We start from the raw sequence: 16694 nt of genomic DNA on the forward strand, positions 1-16694 counted from the left end.
CCGCGAAGCTGTCGGAAAGCCATAAAAGCCCAACTGACTTACTAATGTCCTTTAGGGAAGGAAAGCTGACATCCTTTCCCGGCCTGGGCCCATATGTGACTCCAGACCCACACAGTTTCCCTCTGGAGTAATCTAGCAAGCCCTCCGCTTGTAACATTGAGAAGGCCGATCATCACCTTCTCTAGGACTGGGGGTTGGATGGGGGAGGGGGGAGAGAATGAGTTTAAAAGGATAAACTCCTCCTGGAGGTTACAGGCTAGTGGGTGTCAGTAAACCCCTTCACTGTTCAATAACCGAACCCAGCACTCATTGGCTGGGCTTGCACCTACCTGACTGGGTAAAAGTGAGTTTGTCTTGATCGGACTCTGATTAAACCCCCACTGCCCCGTTGCATCGGTTGCGTCTCTTGTTGCAGGCGCCTGTTCCATCATCTGCATTGTTCTGTGGCAGCTGCTTGTGCAGTCTGAAAGGACTGAATGGGATAGTGCTGTTACATTTTTAATGGGGGGCCAACTGTCAGTGTTACAAGAGCTGCCGTCCTTTGTTCATATGTATCTCTGTTCCCTCTGCTGCTACGTCACAGCAGTGAGCCCGATCCTAGCATTGAGTAGTTGGCTTGTTCTCCAGGATTCTAAATAATTGACTGCTCTCTTCCCCCAAGTGTTACTGACTATCCTAAGTTCCCAAATTCCAATCGCCCTCTAACCCATCTGGGCCTGGCTGTGCTGAAAAATCAACTACTTTTCTTTCGTCTTTCCAGCTCTCCTTCATTATTTTGTTTTTTATTTGCTCGCTCCAATTTTCAACTTTGTTTTTTTTCTCTTCTGTTGACCTGTTCTAGAGGATTCTTCCATATTCCCAATCAGCTCCCGATCTGCACGAGCTGCAATTGGTTTGTTCGATCCTATGCTGAGTGCAAAGAGAAATGAGTATGGTTTTTGTTTGGGGATATATTTTATTCCCCCTCTGATAGATTCCCTCTCTTAATTTGATATTTGGCCCTGTGATATTACCCTTGGTGTCGGCAATTGTTCAATCTGAGGCAGGAGTTTGTGGGTTTGAACCCCACTCGTGAGACTTGGGGACTGGAACTCCCAGTGTGGCACGGAGGGAGCGCCGCACGGAGGGAGCGCCGCACGGAGGGAGGTGCTGCCTTTCTGGTGTTGAGCTGGGTCTGTGCTGTCATGTGGAAGTACACGCTCCTATGGTACTCCTTTTAAAGAATCGGGGAATTTTCTCTTGGTCTCTTGATTTGATATTTAGCCCTGATCCAACTCCACTTTAAAACCAAGCAGACTGTCTGTTCATTATCAGGTTGCTGTTTATGGGGAGTTGCTGTGTGTAAATTGGCTGCTGTGTTTTCTGCATTATAATAGTGACCCAAGTTTCTACATTGACTGTAAAGGGCTTTGAGGTGTCTCAAGTCTGAGAAAGATGCAAATTCCTTTTTTAACGGTTGTGTGTGTGTGCAGGCCCATCCCCTGAAGACGAGATGCAGATCTCATTCGACAATCACAGCTTCATCGTACCAAAGAAAGAGATCAACATGTTCCCAGATATGGGGAAGTGGAAGCGTTCCAAGGTACTGAATGGTTGGTGGGTACATGGTTTACTGGGGGGCTGGCGTGACCGGGGTTTTCTGATGGAGTTGAGTTTCAGTTTATTAATTATCGTAAATGACGAAACCCTCTGCCCACTCACTCATGCTGCATCTGATTATGGGCGCAGCCTTCCTGGCAATGTCTGTCATGGCTCCGTGAGTACTATTGGAGTCAGAAGGTTGAGGGTTCAATCCCCAGTCCAGAGACCTGAGCGCACAAATCCAGGCTGTTACTCCCAGCCTAGTACTGAGGCAGGTGCCATCCTTTGGAGGATATGATATACTTGTGGATGTAAAGGATCCCATTGTCACTATTTTGAAGAAGACCCGGAGAGCGAGCTCCCCGGTATGTTGGGCAATATTTAGCCCTCGCTTAATCTTGATAAACAGATCATGGTCATTGTCACTTAGCTGTTTTTGGGAGCATGGTGTGTGCAAATTCGCAGCAGTAACAATTCATCAAAAAACCATCATTGTTTAGAACATACAAATGTCTGAATAAGGACCACTAACCCCTCGAGCCCCACCACTCCTTAAGATCATGGCTGATCAGATTGTAACCTCAACTCCACATTCCTGCCCACCCCCAATATCCTTTCAGCCCCTTGCTTACCAAGAATCTGTCTCCTTTGCTTTAAGATGTCCCACACAATTAACATGGGCGTCTGAGTGCCAATCTTTGTGCCTTGTGGAATAATGCCTTCGTAATATCCTTAGAACAGAAAGGGCCGAGGAACGATTAAATGAAGATATCCAAAATTATGAAGGGCTCCTTCCATTGATTTTAAACCCATTGGCAAAAGAACCAGAGGGGGGAAACTTTGTTTCCCCGGGTTTCTGTGACTAGGATCGGAATAGAGGGATATGGTCCCCGGAAGGGTTGAAGGTTTTAGTTCAGACACGCAGCATGGTCGGCGTAGGCCTGGAGGGCCGAAGGGCTGTGCCTGTGCTGTAGTTTTCTTTGTTCTTTGAAAGGGCGGCGGAAGCAGATTTAACAGGAGATTTCAAAAGGGAATTGGATAAGCACTTGTAAAGGAAAGTTATGCAGGGGTTTGGGGAACCAGCAACAGAGCGGGACTAATTGGATAGTTCTCTCAAGGAGCCAGCACAGGCTGTATGGCCTCCTTTCTATGATGTATAATTCTGTGATGTGGAGATGCCGGCGTTGGACTGGGGTAAGCACAGTAAGAAGTCTTACAACAGGTTAAAGTCCAACAGGTTTGTTTCAAACACTAGCTTTCGGAGCACTGCTCCTTCCTCAGGTGAGGAAGGAGCAGTGCTCCGAAAGCTAGTGTTTGAAACAAACCTGTTATACTTTAACCTGGTGTTGTAAGACTTCTTGCTGTATAATTCTGTGTTATTATGTGTAGTCAGCTTGCATTCATCCAATCGCTATTTGTTCAGTGCATGTAAAAAGTGAAGGTTTTCTTGCTTTGGAGTCTTCCACATCTTTGAACAATTCTGTTGCGACCATGTGTACAGCCCATATATGTTCCTATGTTAAAAGTGTGAAGTGTGGCTTCCGCCAGGGTCATCCAGCTCCTGACCTCAAACATGGACAAAAGAGCTGAACTCCAGAGGTGAGACGAGAGTGACTGCCCTTGACATCAAGGCAGCATTTAACCGAGTATGGGATCCAGGACCCCTAGCAAAACTGAAGTTAATCAAAATTGGGGAAACTCTCCACTGGTTGGAGTCATACCTGGCACAAAGGAAGATGGTTATGGTGGTTGGAGGTCAATCATTTCAGCTCCAGGACATCACTGCAGGAGTTCCTCAGGGTAGTGTCCTAGGTCCAACCATCTTCAGCTGCTTCATTAATGACCTTCCTTCCATCATAAGATCAGAAGTGGGGATGTTTGCTGATGACTGCACAATGTTCAGCACCATTTGTGACTCCTCAGATAATGAAGCAGTCCATGTCCAAATGCAGCAAGACCTGGACAATATTCAGGCTTTAGTCTGACAAGTGGCAAGTTACATTTGCACCACACAAGTGCCCGGCAATGACCATCTCCTACAGGAGAGGATCTAACCATCGCCCAATAACATTCAGTGGCATTTCCATTGCTGTCGAAGGGGCCTTGGTGACTTCCCGCAGTGCATCTTATAGATGGTACACACGGCTGTCACTGTTCGGTGGTGATGGAAGGAGTGAATGCTTCAGGTTGTGGAAGGGGTAGCAATCAAGCGGACTTCTTTGTCCTGGATGGTGTCAAGTTTCTTCAGTGTTGTTGGAATTGCACTAATCCAGATAAACATTTTAAAATAATTTAAAAACAGGATGTGAGTTTAAATCAGTTTACTCAAAGCTTTTTAGATGTTCTGTGATTAACCAATCTCTCTCTCTCTCTCTAGGCCTATGCTGACTATGTTGGGTTTGTTCTGACACTGAACGAGAGTGTGAAAGGGAAAAAGCTCGCGTGCGATTTTAAAACCTCCGAGGTAGGATATACAGCTGGGGTTCCGCTGACATAACCTCTGCTGATATATAATAGGCTGTATCCACAAAGTGGGGTATAATGTGGAGGGCTGTAGCGGAACAGTTTTAATGAACTACAGCAAAAGCCTGCATTAATATAATACATTTAACGTAGCATAATAACCCAAAGCAGATCACTGGGCAGCACGTAGCACAGTGGTTAGCACTGAAGCTTCACAGCTCCAGGGTCCCAGGTTCGATTCCCAGCTTGGGTCACTGTCTGTGCGGAGTCTGCATGTTCTCCCCTTGTCTGCGTGGGTTTCCTCCGGGTGCTCCGGTTTCCTCCCACAGTCCAGAGATGTGTAGGTTGGATGGATTGGCCATGCTAAATTGCCCTTGGTGTACAAAAAAAAGGTGGGGTTACTGGGTTACAGGGATCGGGTGGAGGTGTGGGCTTGAGTAGGGGTGCTCTTTCCAAGGGCTGGTGCAGACTCGATGGGCTAATGCCCCCCTTCTGCACTGTAAATTTTATGAAAATCAGGCAGAAATATTACACCGTGCCAAAGAAGATGATGTTTGAATAGGTGACCCAGAAACATGGTCGGGTTTAAGGAGCGTTTTAAAGGGTGAGGGGAAGAGGTTAAGGGAGGGAATTTCGGAGCCTGGCCCCAGGCAGGTGAAGGTACCAGAGGTGTCTTTGTGCCCCTTGCCCCTGTTCCAGTTTAAACATGGTTAATTTGGGAAGTAGATTCAATAGGACTGGGAATGTAAGTGGCTGTTAAGAGCTGATATGAGAACTAATTTGCATCTTCTGATGTTTGATCAGTTGGAGGAGATTCTCACCTGGCTGATAAAACCCTGATCTTCCTGCTCCTCATTTTCAGAGGATATGGAAAGGCAGAGTTGGGAGGGTAGCCCATCATTTTATTTTTGTTCTCTCCCTCCTGCTTCCTTCTGCCGCCCCACAGAGTTGTTGAGATTATCAGTTCCCTGTGTGGGAGAATTCGGACACGGGCCAGTATACACTGCAGTGCAACCAACGTCAGGTGAACATCTTGGGTAAACACGGAGATTGTTACTGGGCAGTGAAATAAAATCAGATAACTTAACCGAAGAAAGCACTCCTGTTTATACAGCACCTTTCGCAGCCTTAGGTCGCCCCAAAGCATTACACCGTGTTATGGGCCAGGGTTTAGAGAACCCCAAAGTGTATCATGGAGTTCACCTGACCCACAACTTTTACTAGATTGTGGAATGGGGAGCACACGGCCCACTCTACGGGTGTGGTACAGCAGAAATGGAAAAGTAATTTTAAAGCAAAACAATGTTTATTCTATGAACTCAAGTTAACCTTTTTAAAACATGCAGTGAACATCTTAGCAACCATTAATTCAAATACAACCCCCAAAGAATACAACACTAAGTAAACCTTTAAGCTTTCCTTTTTAACATTCATACGACTTAAAAACAAAACCTTTATCAGAAGCAAGCACATCAGGTTAAAGTCACTTCTGAAAACATTTATAATTCTGAATTCACCAAATGATCAAGAGATAGTATTTTGATGGCAGAGAGAACAGCAGTACACCTGCTCTGTCTGGCTTCAGCTCCAACACTGAAAACAAAATTAAAACACACCCTGCAGCCTGCTCAAAAGTGAAAGTAAAAAGCTGACAGACAGCCCAGCTCCACCCACTCTCTGACATCACTGCAGTTGTAAACACCCATTTCTTAAAGGTACTCTCACTACAGATATTATATACACACCCATTTATAAACACCCATTTCTTAAAGGTACTCTCACCTGACAACAGCAAACGTTCACTGTTGTAATGGACGTAAAGTGGCGGCCAGATTGAACACAGCAAGATTCCACAAGCAGCAATGTGATAATGGCAGCATAATCTGTTTTGTGTTGTTGGGTGTCGGATAAATATTGACCAGTACACCAGGGAGAATATTCTTCATCAAACAGTGGATGTGAAATCTTTTAGGTCCACTTGAGAGGACAGATGTCTCAATGTCTCAACCAAACACCGCACCTCGGACAGGAGGGTTTGGGGAGACTGGATCAGTATTCTCAGAATTTCGAAGAACGAGGGGTGACCTTATTGAAACTTCCACGATTCTTACGGGATGTGACAGGCCCGATGTGGAGGGGACGTTTCCTCTGGCTGGGGGTCTAGAACCAGGGGACATAATCCCAGAATAAGGAGTCGGCCATTTCAGACTGAGATGAATGGAAATTTCCTCACTGTGTGTGGGGAATCTTGGGAATTCTCTAACCCGGGAGGATGTGGAGGATCAATCACTGAACGTGTTCAAGGCAGAAATCGATAGATCCCTGGATAATAATGACATCATGGGAAATGGTGATTGTGGGAGGGGGGGTGATCAGTTATGATTCGATTGGGTGGTGAAGTGGGCATGATCGGCCAAATGGCCTACTCCTGTTCCTGTGTGCAGACACTGCATCATTCCTTCAGTGCGACACCAGGACTGTCAGCCTGCAGTATGTAACCCAGTCCCTGGAGTGGAGCTAGAACCCATGGCTTTTTTGTTTATTCTTTCACGGGATGTTGGCATCGCTGGCTAGGCCAGTTTTTTTTTTTTTCAATTGCCCAACCCTAGTTGCCCTCGAGAAGGTCCATGTGATGTAGGTACACCCTCCGTGCTGTTAGGGAGGGCGTTCCCAGCGACCGTGAAGGACCTGTGTGGAGACCGAGAACTTAATCTGTGGACTTTGAGCTCCTTCAGACATGCTTCTGGTCTGTTTGGGTGGCTAATTTCCCCCTTCCGATTGCCTTTCCAGAGAACTGGCTTCTACCGGGAGACCCTTGTGTGCTGAGCAGCCCGCTCCACGCCTTTCCTAACTGTCTACAATAAGATCATCCTGACTCCTGTGAGCCTTTTCACGAGGGCAGACTTAAAGGTGTGTAGCACTGAGGAGCTGCCTCAGTCTTTATGTCTGTGTTGAATGTGAGTGACTCATTGTCTGAATGTGCCCTGTGTAAAAATACTGAATTAACTTTAATTCTGTACAAACAACCGGTCTCCAGCCCATATCCCGCGTCTTTCGAATGAAACAAAACTGAGGCCTCATCTGCCCTTGGAAGTCGGGTAAAAGAGCCCACGGTATTGCTTCGCGGAAGAGCAGGGGAGTTCCCTCTTAACCATTGTTTATCCTTCAACCATCGTCGCCTCAAACCGGATTATCTGGTTGTTATCACATTGTGGGTGTTTTTATTTGGAAGCTTGCTGTGCCCAATTGGCTGCACGCCATTGGTTGTAAAGTGTCTGGGGCATCCTGAGGTCCTGGAAGATGCAGAAATGTAGATTTGTTTGTGTTTTGAACGATGTACAGGGAGAGCCGCTCACATCTCCCCTCTGTTTCCATCTGCAGCCGGTGGAGAAATTGGTTTTGCTCCTGAACACGCTGGACAGGTGGATCGACGAGACCCCGCCAGTCGACCAGCCTTCCCGATTTGGTAACAAGGCGTTTCGCGCTTGGTACAACAAGCTTGAGAAGGTGGGTTGTGGTTAGAAGTGTTGCGCCTAAGCGGAAGTTTAAAGAGAGTGTCCCACTATTAAATCTTTTCATAAAGACAAATTCACACTAATTCTAATTTTAAAAGATTCCAGGTTTTGTGTTTGGTTGAGGGGAGGATGTTCTGAGACCGTTCTGCTAGATTTAAACTGACAAAAAGCAAATATACTCAGTTCTTCGTTAAGAAATTTGATCAACGTGTGTGTTGGACACTGGGTAATTGCCGAAACTACAGGACGTTCTTCAAGAAGCAGTTGGATATTGTGTGGTTTTATCTTGCGTGTGGACGAGTTGAATCCATCTTGTTTGTTTAATTCATGTCAGTACCGATGATAGTTGTTCCCTCAGTGATTGGCCATTGAGATTACAATGTTTCTGTCTCACTCTGTAACTCCCTCCAGTCTGTCTGTCCCATTTAGTGGCTAACTGACAGAATTTAGACGCAGTCTCCAGCTTATGCTGGGTGTCGGGCAGGGGAAGTCACAGGCTTCCCACTCACCTGGCTCTCAGTAGCACAGTGCCCGGTGAGTTAGAGGGTGGGTTTGTGGAACCACATAGCCTGGTGACCCGTCTGGTCCAGGGTGTCCTGTGAAGAATGGAGACAGTGGTATGGAATTGAGGACTGAAGCATCTCTAGGGTAGACGGCATGGCTTGTTGGAAATTCATCCAGAACGTCCAGCTCCTGTGAGTCCCATGGGAGAGTTCCTTTCTCGTGTTGGACCCGAGTGTGGGAAGTTGGAGGAAGCTATTTGCCGGGAGGTGTGTGGTGTGTGTGGGGGGGGGGGGTTTGCAAGGCTGCCCTGAGCTGTACAGGGCTGGGGTGGGGTGAGTCTGTCTCCAGCCATTCGTGAGATCCCAACACTTGCACTGATTTGCTTTCTTGTCACAGGAGGCTGAGAACTTGGTCTCCAACGTGATTCCCCCCGAGTTCAGTGCTGCTGTTGTCGAGGCTGCAGTGTATTTAAAGGAATCTGTGGGAAACCCAACAAGAATAGACTATGGAACAGGTAACCACGACTTTGTATCCCTCTTGTGTGTGGGTGTAGAGAGGGAATCACCAAATCTGTTCTTCGTAAACCCTTCGCTGCAACTGTGCGCTTTGCTGATCCTAGACTGTCCACTAGATGGTAGTGTCTGTCAAGTAATCAGATCATTGTACTTGCCCAGTGAGGACCTGAGCTTCAATTTGGACTGTGCTGTTAGCAGCTCTGCGAATGTGCATTGTCTGTGATTTCCCCCCTCCCATCCTGGTCTCTGTGCTTCCCACCTTTCCCTGGTGGATAGTGTGAACACACTTTCTGCCATGCCCCCTTAACATGCCACTTGACAACGCAGTGAGGGGCTCAAGTTAATTCCGTCCATGTTTTTGCTTTCGTTCCCCCCTTGTTCACTGTGTAAGGACTTGTGCAGCATGAATCCAGATCCTATCCTCCTCCAGCGGATAGCTGCTTCGGGGCAGCACAGTAGCACATTTGTTAGCACTGTTGCTTCACAGCGCCAGGGTCCCAGGTTCGATTCCCGGCTTGGGTCACTGTCTGTGCGGAGTCTGCACGTTCTCCCCGTGTCTGCGTGGGTTTCCTCCGGGTGCTCCGGTTTTCTCCCACAAGTCCCGAAAGACGTGCTGTTCGGTGAATTGGACATTCTGAATTCTCCCTCTGTGTATCCGAACAGGCGCCGGAATGTGGAGACTAGGGGTTTTCACAGTAACTTCATTGCAGTGTTAATGTAAGCCTACTTGTGACAATAAAGATTATTATTCTTAGAGTCGAAAGTGGGAAATGCTGGAAATACGCGGTAGGTCTGACAGCATCTGTGGAGGGAGAAAAACCAAGTGAATGTTTCAGTATTATGAGCTATCAGCAGCATCTTCCTGAAGGAAGGGTAGGAAGTCCTGCGTTTGTTTAAACAGTGAAGGCTAACCGCCTCAATGATGGTGGGAGTTTAGGAGCAGTTGCTGGCTCAGCAATTCCACTGCGATTTGCTGGCATGATGTTGCCAACTCCCTGAAGATATTTCATTTGTGGTATCATCAACTGAAAAACTGTGAATGCTGCCCATACTGAGACCCGACTGGTACTAAATGAGAGAAATAATTCCCGTTTCACGTGGTGTCTTTCACAATTTCTAGATGTCTCAAACCTCTTGACAACCATTATAATCCCTGTTGTGGTGTAGGAAATGGGGCGGCTAATTTGTGCCCAGAAAGCGCTGACACTCCTATTACAGTCACCAAGTAATCAGTTTTGGTGATGTTGGTTGAGTGATAAATATCGGCCCAGATACCGGGGAGATGAGTCATTGTCTGCACGTTCTCCCCATGTCTGCTTGTGTTTATTCCGGGCGCTCCGGTTTCGTCCCACAGTCCAAAGATGTACTGTTAGGTGGATTGGCCATTCTAAATTGCCCCTTTGTGTTCAAATATGTGCAGGTAGGTGGGGTTACTGGGATAGGGCGGGGGAGTGGGCCTAGCTAGGGTGCTCTTTCAGAGGATCAGTGCAGACTTGATGGGCCCATAGGCCTCCTTGAGTACCGTAGGAATTCTATGGCGATCTCCTCTGCTACCCCTCTGATGGTAACTGTGGGATCCTCTCTGTCCACCTGAGAGTGCAAAGGTGCCATTTTCAACATCCCACCTGAAAGGTGGTCTCCAACAATGCAGTGCAGGCATGGTCCTGATCTTTACGGCAGCGTGGTGTTCATTCCAAACTCCCCTCCCCGGCAGCGCGGCGCTCCCTCGGTGCTAAACTCCTCCCCAGCAGCACGGCGCTACCTCAAAGAACAAAGAAAATGACTGCACAGGAACAGGCCCTTTGGCCCTCCCAGCCTGCGCCGATCCAGATCTTTTATCTAAACCTGTCTTCTATTTTCCAAGGATCTACTTCCCTCTGTTCCCCGTCTATTCCTATATCTGTCTAGATGCATCTTAAATGATGCTATCGTGCCCGCCTCTACCACCTCCGCTGGCAAAGCGTTCCAGGCACCCACCACCCTCTGCGTAAAAAACTTTCCACGCACATCTCTCTTAAACTTTCCCCCTCTTACCTTGAAATCGTGACTCCTTGTAATTGACACCCCCACTCTTGGAAAACGCTTGTTGCTATCCACCCTGTCCATACCTCTCATAATTTTGTAGACCTCAATCAGGTCCCCCCTCAACCTCTGTCTTTCCAACGAAAACAATCCTAATCTACTCAACCTTTCTTCATAGCTAGCACCCTCCATACCAGGCAACATCTTGGTGAACCTCCTTTGCACCGTCTCTAATGCAGCCACATCCTTCTGGTAATTTGGCGACCAGAACTGCACGCAGTATTCCAAATGTGGCCTAACCAAAGTCCTATACAACTGTAACATCACCTGCCGACTCTTGTACTCAATACCCTGTCCGATGAAGGCAAGCATGCTGTATGCCTTCTTGACCACTCTATCGACCTGCGATTCCACCTCCAGGGTACAATGGACCTGAACTCCCAGATCTCTCTGTACACAAATTTCCCCAGGACTCTTCCATTGACCGTATAGTCCGCTCTTGAATTAGATCTTCCAAAATGCATCACCTCGCATTTGCCTGGATTGAACTCCATCTGCCATTTCTCTGCCCAACTCTCCAATCTATCTATATTTTGCTGTATTCTCTGACAGTCCTCCTCGCTATCTGCAACTCCACCAATCTTAGTATCATCTGCAAACTTGCTAATCAGACCACCTATACCTTCCTCCAGATCATTTATGCATATCACAAACAACAGTGGTCCGAGCACGGATCCCTGTGGAACACCACTAGTCACCGTTCTCCATTTTGAGACACTCCCTTCCACCACTACTCTCTGTCTCCTGTTGCCCAGCCAGTTCTTTATCCATCCAGCTAGAACACCCTGAACCCCATACAACTTCACTTTTTCCATCAACCTGCCATGGGAAACTTTATCAAACGTCCATGTATATGACATCTACAGCCCTTCCCTCATCAATTAACTTTGTCACTTCCTCAAAGAATTCTATTAGATTTGTAAGACATGACCTTCCCTGCACGAAACCATGCTGCCTATCACTGATAAGTCTATTTTCTTCCAAATGTGAATAGATCCTATCCCTCAGTATCTTCTCCAACAGTTTGCCTACCACTGACGTCAAGCTCACAGGTCTATAATTTCCTGGATTATCCCTGCTACCCTTCTTAAACAAAGGGACAACATTAGCAATTCTCCAGTCCTCCGGGACCTCACCCATGCTCAAGGATGCTGCAAAGATATCTGTTAAGGCCCCAGCTATTTCTTCCCTCCCTTCCCTCAGTAACCTGGGATAGATCCCATCCGGACCTGGGGACTTGTCCACCTTAATGCCGTTTAGAATACCCAAAACTTCCCCCTTCCTTACGCTGACTTGACCTAGAGTATTTAAACATCCATCCCGAGCCTCAACATCTGTCATGTCCCTCTCCTTGGTGAATACCGATGCAAAGTACTCATTAAGAATCTCACCCATTTCTTCTGACTCCACGCATAAATTCCCTCTTTTGTCTTTGAGTGGGCCAATCCTTTCTGTAGTTACCCTCTTGCTCCTTATATACGAATAAAAGCCTTTGGGATTTTCCATAACCCTGTTAGCCAAAGATATTTCATGACACCTTTTAGCCCTCTTATTGCGCGTTTGAGATTTGTCCTACTTTCCCGATATTCCTCCAAAGCTTCATCAGTTTTAAGTCGCCTAGATCTTATGTATGCTTCCTTTTTCATCTTAGCTAGTCTCACATTTCCACCCGTCATCCATGGTTCCCTAATCTTGCCATTTCTATCCCTCATTTTCACAGGGTCATTCCTGTCCTGCACTCTAATCAACCTTCCTTAAAAGACTCCCACATTTCAAATGTGGATTTACCCTTAAACAGCTGCTCCCAATCCACATTCCCTAGCTCCTGCCGAATTTTGTTATACTTGGCCTTTCCCCAATTTAGCATTCTTCCTTTAGGACCACTCTCGTCTTTGTCCATGAGCATTCTAAAACTTACGGAATTGTGATCGCTATTCCCAAAGTAATCACCGACTGAAACTTCAACCACCTGGTCGGGATCATTCCCCAATACCAGGTCCAGTATGGCCTCTTCCCGAGTTGGACTATTTACATACTGCTCTAAAAAACTCTCCTGGATGCTCTTTACAAATTCTGCTCCATCTACGCCTCCAACACTACCTGAGTCCCATTCAATGTTGGGGAAGTTAAAATCTCCCATCACGACCACCCTATTGCTCCTATATTTTTCTATAATCTGTCTACATATTTGTACCTCTACTTCACGCTCGCTTTTGGGAGGCCTGTAGTAAAGTCCCAACAATGTTACTGCACCCTTCCTATTTCTTAGCTCTACCCATATTGCCTCAGTGCTCGAATCCTCCATCGTGCCCTCCTTAATCACAGCTGTCATATCATCTCTGACCAGTAATCCAACTCCTCCACCCTTTTTACCTCCTTCTCTATCCCTCCTGAAGCATCTATACCCTGGGATATTTAGTTGCCAGTCTTGCCCTTCTCTCAACCAAGTCTCAGTAATACCAATAACATCATATTCCCAGGTACTAATCCAAGCCCTAAGTTCATCTGCCTTACCTGCTACACTTCTCGCATTGAAACAAACGCACCTCAGACCACCTCAGTCCCTTTGTGTTCATCATCTCTTCCCTGTCTACTCTTCCTCTTAGTCACATTGAGTTTATTGTCTAGTACCTTACTGGCTTTAGTTGCTGCCTCATTACTGACCTCTAACTTCCTAATATGGTTCCCATCCCCCTGCCACATTAGTTTAAAACCCCCCCAACAGTGTTAGCAAAAGCTAGGACATTGGTTCCAGTCCTGACCAGGTGTAGACCATCCGATTTGTAATGGTCCCACCGCCCCCAGAACTGGTTCCAATGTGCCAAAAACCTGAACCCCGCCCTCTTGCACCATCTCTCAAGCCACATATTAATTCTGACTGTTCTTGAATTTCTACTCTTGACTGTCTCGTGGAACTGATTACTACCTTTGAGGTTCTACTTTTTAACTTGTCTCCTAACTCCCTAAATTCTGATTGTAGGACCTCACCCCGTTTTTTACCTATATCGTTGGCGCCTATATGCACCACGACAACTGGCTGTTCACCCTCCCCCTTCAGTGTGTCCTGCAGCCGATCTGAGACATCCTTGACCCGTGCACCTGGGAGGCAACATGCCATTCGGGAGTCTCGCTTTCGACCACAGAAACGCCTGTCTACTCCCCTTACGATTGAATCCCCTGTGACTATAGCCCTGCCAGTCTTTTTCCCGCCCTTCTGTGCAGCAGAGCCAGCCACGGTGCCATGAGCCTGGCTACTACAGCCTTCCCCTGGTGAGTCATCTCCCCCAACAGTATCCAAAACAGTATACCTGTTTTGGAGGGAGATGACCGCAGGGGACACCTGCACTGCCTTCCTGCTCTTTCTCTGCCTTTTGGTCACCCATTCCCTGTCTCCCTCACCAATCCTAATCTGCGGTGTGACCAACTCACTGAACGTGCTATCCACGGCCTCCTCAGCATCGCGGATGCTCCAAAGTGAGTCCGTCCGCAGCGCCAGAGCCGTCATGCGGTCTAACAGGAGCTGCAGCTGGTCACACTTCCTGCACATGAAGGAGTCAGGGGCATCGGCCGCGTCCCTGAACTCCCACATTGAGCACGAGGAGCATAACACGGGTAAAACTTGGTGCCAAACTCCTCCCCGGCAGCACGGCGCTCCCACGGTGCCAAACTCCTCCCTGGCAGCGCGGCGCTCCCTCGGTGCCAAACTCCTCCCTGGCAGCACGGCGCTCCCTCGGTGCCAAACTCCTCCCTGGCAGCACGGCGCTCCCTTGGTGCCAAACTCCTCCCTGGCAGCGCGGCGCTCCCTCGGTGCCAAACTCCTCCCTGGCAGCGCTGCGCTCCCTCGGTGCCAAACCCCTCCCTGGCAGCACGGCGCTCCCTCGGTGCCAAACTCCTCCCTGGCAGCACGGCGCTCCCTCGGTGCCAAACTCCTCCCTGGCAGCGCGGCGCTCCCTCAGTGCCAAACTCCTTCCCTGGCAGCACGGCGCTCCCTCGGTGCCAAACTCCTCCCTGGCAGCGCGGCGCTCCCTCGGTGCCAAACTGCTCACTGGCAGCACCGCGCTCCCTCGGTGCCAAACTCCCCTCATGGCAGTGATGCGCACCCTTGGTGCTAAACCCCTCTCCCTGGCAGCACGGCGCTCCCTCGGTGCTAAACCCCTCTCCCTGGCAGCACGGCGCTCCCTTGGTGCCAACCTCCCCTCCCCAACGGCGCATCCCTGGCAGCGCGCCGCTGTGAGTGTCAGCCTAGATCCTCATGGAGTGGGGCTGAACCACAGACCTCAGTCATGACTCAGTGGGTAATCCGTCTCTGTCAATGTGAAGTTGTTCAGATGTAAAGATTGACACGGCACAGGCTGTACTTTGGGTAATGGAGGCGAAGGTTGTGGAATTGCTTAGTTGAATCCTGTTCGGGGCTTTGAGTGGCTGAGCTAACGTCAGTCGATTGGCCTTTCTGATTTGTATCCAGTGACCTCATCTTTCAGCTCCAGTGTTTCTTCTGTTGGGTAAGAGTTCCCAGACTCCATTAGCATGTTCAGCGGTATCCGGGAATCATCGGTCTGATTCTTAAAGAGCTACAATTAATAGCTGATGTTGCCATTAGGAGAGGTTCTTGGGTGAGACACAAGACCACTGGGGTGAATTACCTGGATTCATACAGACAGTGAGATTAACACAAAGCATTGGACTTGAGGCCTCGAGTTTTTTTTAAAATCATCGTTTTTGGGATCTGAGTGTCGCTGGCAATGTTTTATTGCCCACTTTTAGTAGCCCTGGAGAAGGTGGTGGTGGGCAGTCTTTTTGAACTGCTGGAGTCTGTGTGCTGAAGGTGTACGAGGTCTTGCTGGGGGTGGGCTCACCGGTTTGGGAGGTGCTGTTGGAAGTTTGACTAAGTTGTGCACTCTTTTGTAGCACAGTTGGAGGCCCTTCAACCAATTGAGGCTGTGCCAGCTCTTTACAAGAGCTGCCTAGGGTCAGCGAGTCGGCCCATCGAGCCTGCGCTGACAAAACTACACTCAATCTGCACTAACCCACTTTCCAGCACTTGGCCATAACGTTGATTGTTACGACATTTCAAGTGCTCATTCAAATATTTTTTTAATGTTGAGGTTTCCTGCCTCAACCAGGCAGCGCATTCCAGACTCAAATCCCCTCTAAACATCCTACCTTTCACTTTAAACTTATGCCCCCCTTGTTATTGACCCTTCAACTGAGGGGAACAGTTGCTTCCTATCCACCCTGAAATCGTAATCTTATACAGCTCAATCTGTTCCCCCTCAGCCTTCTCTGCTCTAAAGAAAACAACTCGTGCCTATCCAGCCTCTCTTCATAGTTAAAATACTCCATCCCAGGCAAACATCCTGGTGAATCTCCTCTATCTACACCTCCCCCTGCCTGGGGAAAGCGGGCAGCATAATCAAAGATCCCTCCCACCCGGCTTACTCACTCTTCCAACTTCTTCCATCGGGCAGGAGATACAGAAGTCTGAGAACACGCACGAACAGACTCAAAAATAGCTTCTTCCCCACTGTTACCAGACCCCTAAACGCCCCTCTTATGGACTGACCTGATTAATACCACACTCCCACATGCTTCACCCGATGCCGGTGTCTATGTATTTACATTGTGTACCTTGCGTTGCCCTATTATGTATTTTCTTTTTCTTTTATTTTCATGTACCAAATGATCTGTTTGAGCGGCTCGCAGAAAAATACTTTTCACTGTACCTCGGTACACGTGCCAATAAACAAATCCAATCCAATACACCCTCCCAGTGCAATCACATCCTTCCTATAGTGAGGCGACCAGAACTGAACACAGAACTCCAGCTGTGGCCTAATCAAGGTCTTGTACAGCTCCACCATAACCTCCCAGCTCTTATAATCTATGCTACAATTGATAAAGGCAAGTGCCTCTTTAGCCTTCTTAACTACCCTATTGACCTGTCCTGCCGCCTCCAGGGGGTCTGTGGATTCAGCCCCTCGGGTACATCACAGTGTTTCCGAAACCCAGAGTTCAAGTTTCTGCAGTTGTGAGC

At 48.1% G+C, this 16694-nt stretch overlaps 1 protein-coding gene across 2 annotated transcripts in view; it reads left to right on the top strand.

The window, feature by feature from the left end:
- Positions 1–16694, top strand: part of ptpa (protein phosphatase 2 phosphatase activator) — a 73446-nt gene that overhangs the window by 5101 nt on the left and 51651 nt on the right. For both annotated transcript variants that reach the window (XM_072488868.1, XM_072488867.1), the window contains exons 2-5: positions 1473–1582; positions 3959–4045; positions 7426–7551; positions 8460–8577. In XM_072488868.1, the coding sequence (XP_072344969.1) occupies positions 1473–1582; positions 3959–4045; positions 7426–7551; positions 8460–8577 (441 nt within the window). The remainder of the gene's footprint in view (positions 1–1472; positions 1583–3958; positions 4046–7425; positions 7552–8459; positions 8578–16694) is intronic.

This window comes from Scyliorhinus torazame, chromosome 22 (assembly GCF_047496885.1).
Source record: "Scyliorhinus torazame isolate Kashiwa2021f chromosome 22, sScyTor2.1, whole genome shotgun sequence".
In the NCBI taxonomy this organism is placed as follows: domain Eukaryota; kingdom Metazoa; phylum Chordata; class Chondrichthyes; order Carcharhiniformes; family Scyliorhinidae; genus Scyliorhinus; species Scyliorhinus torazame.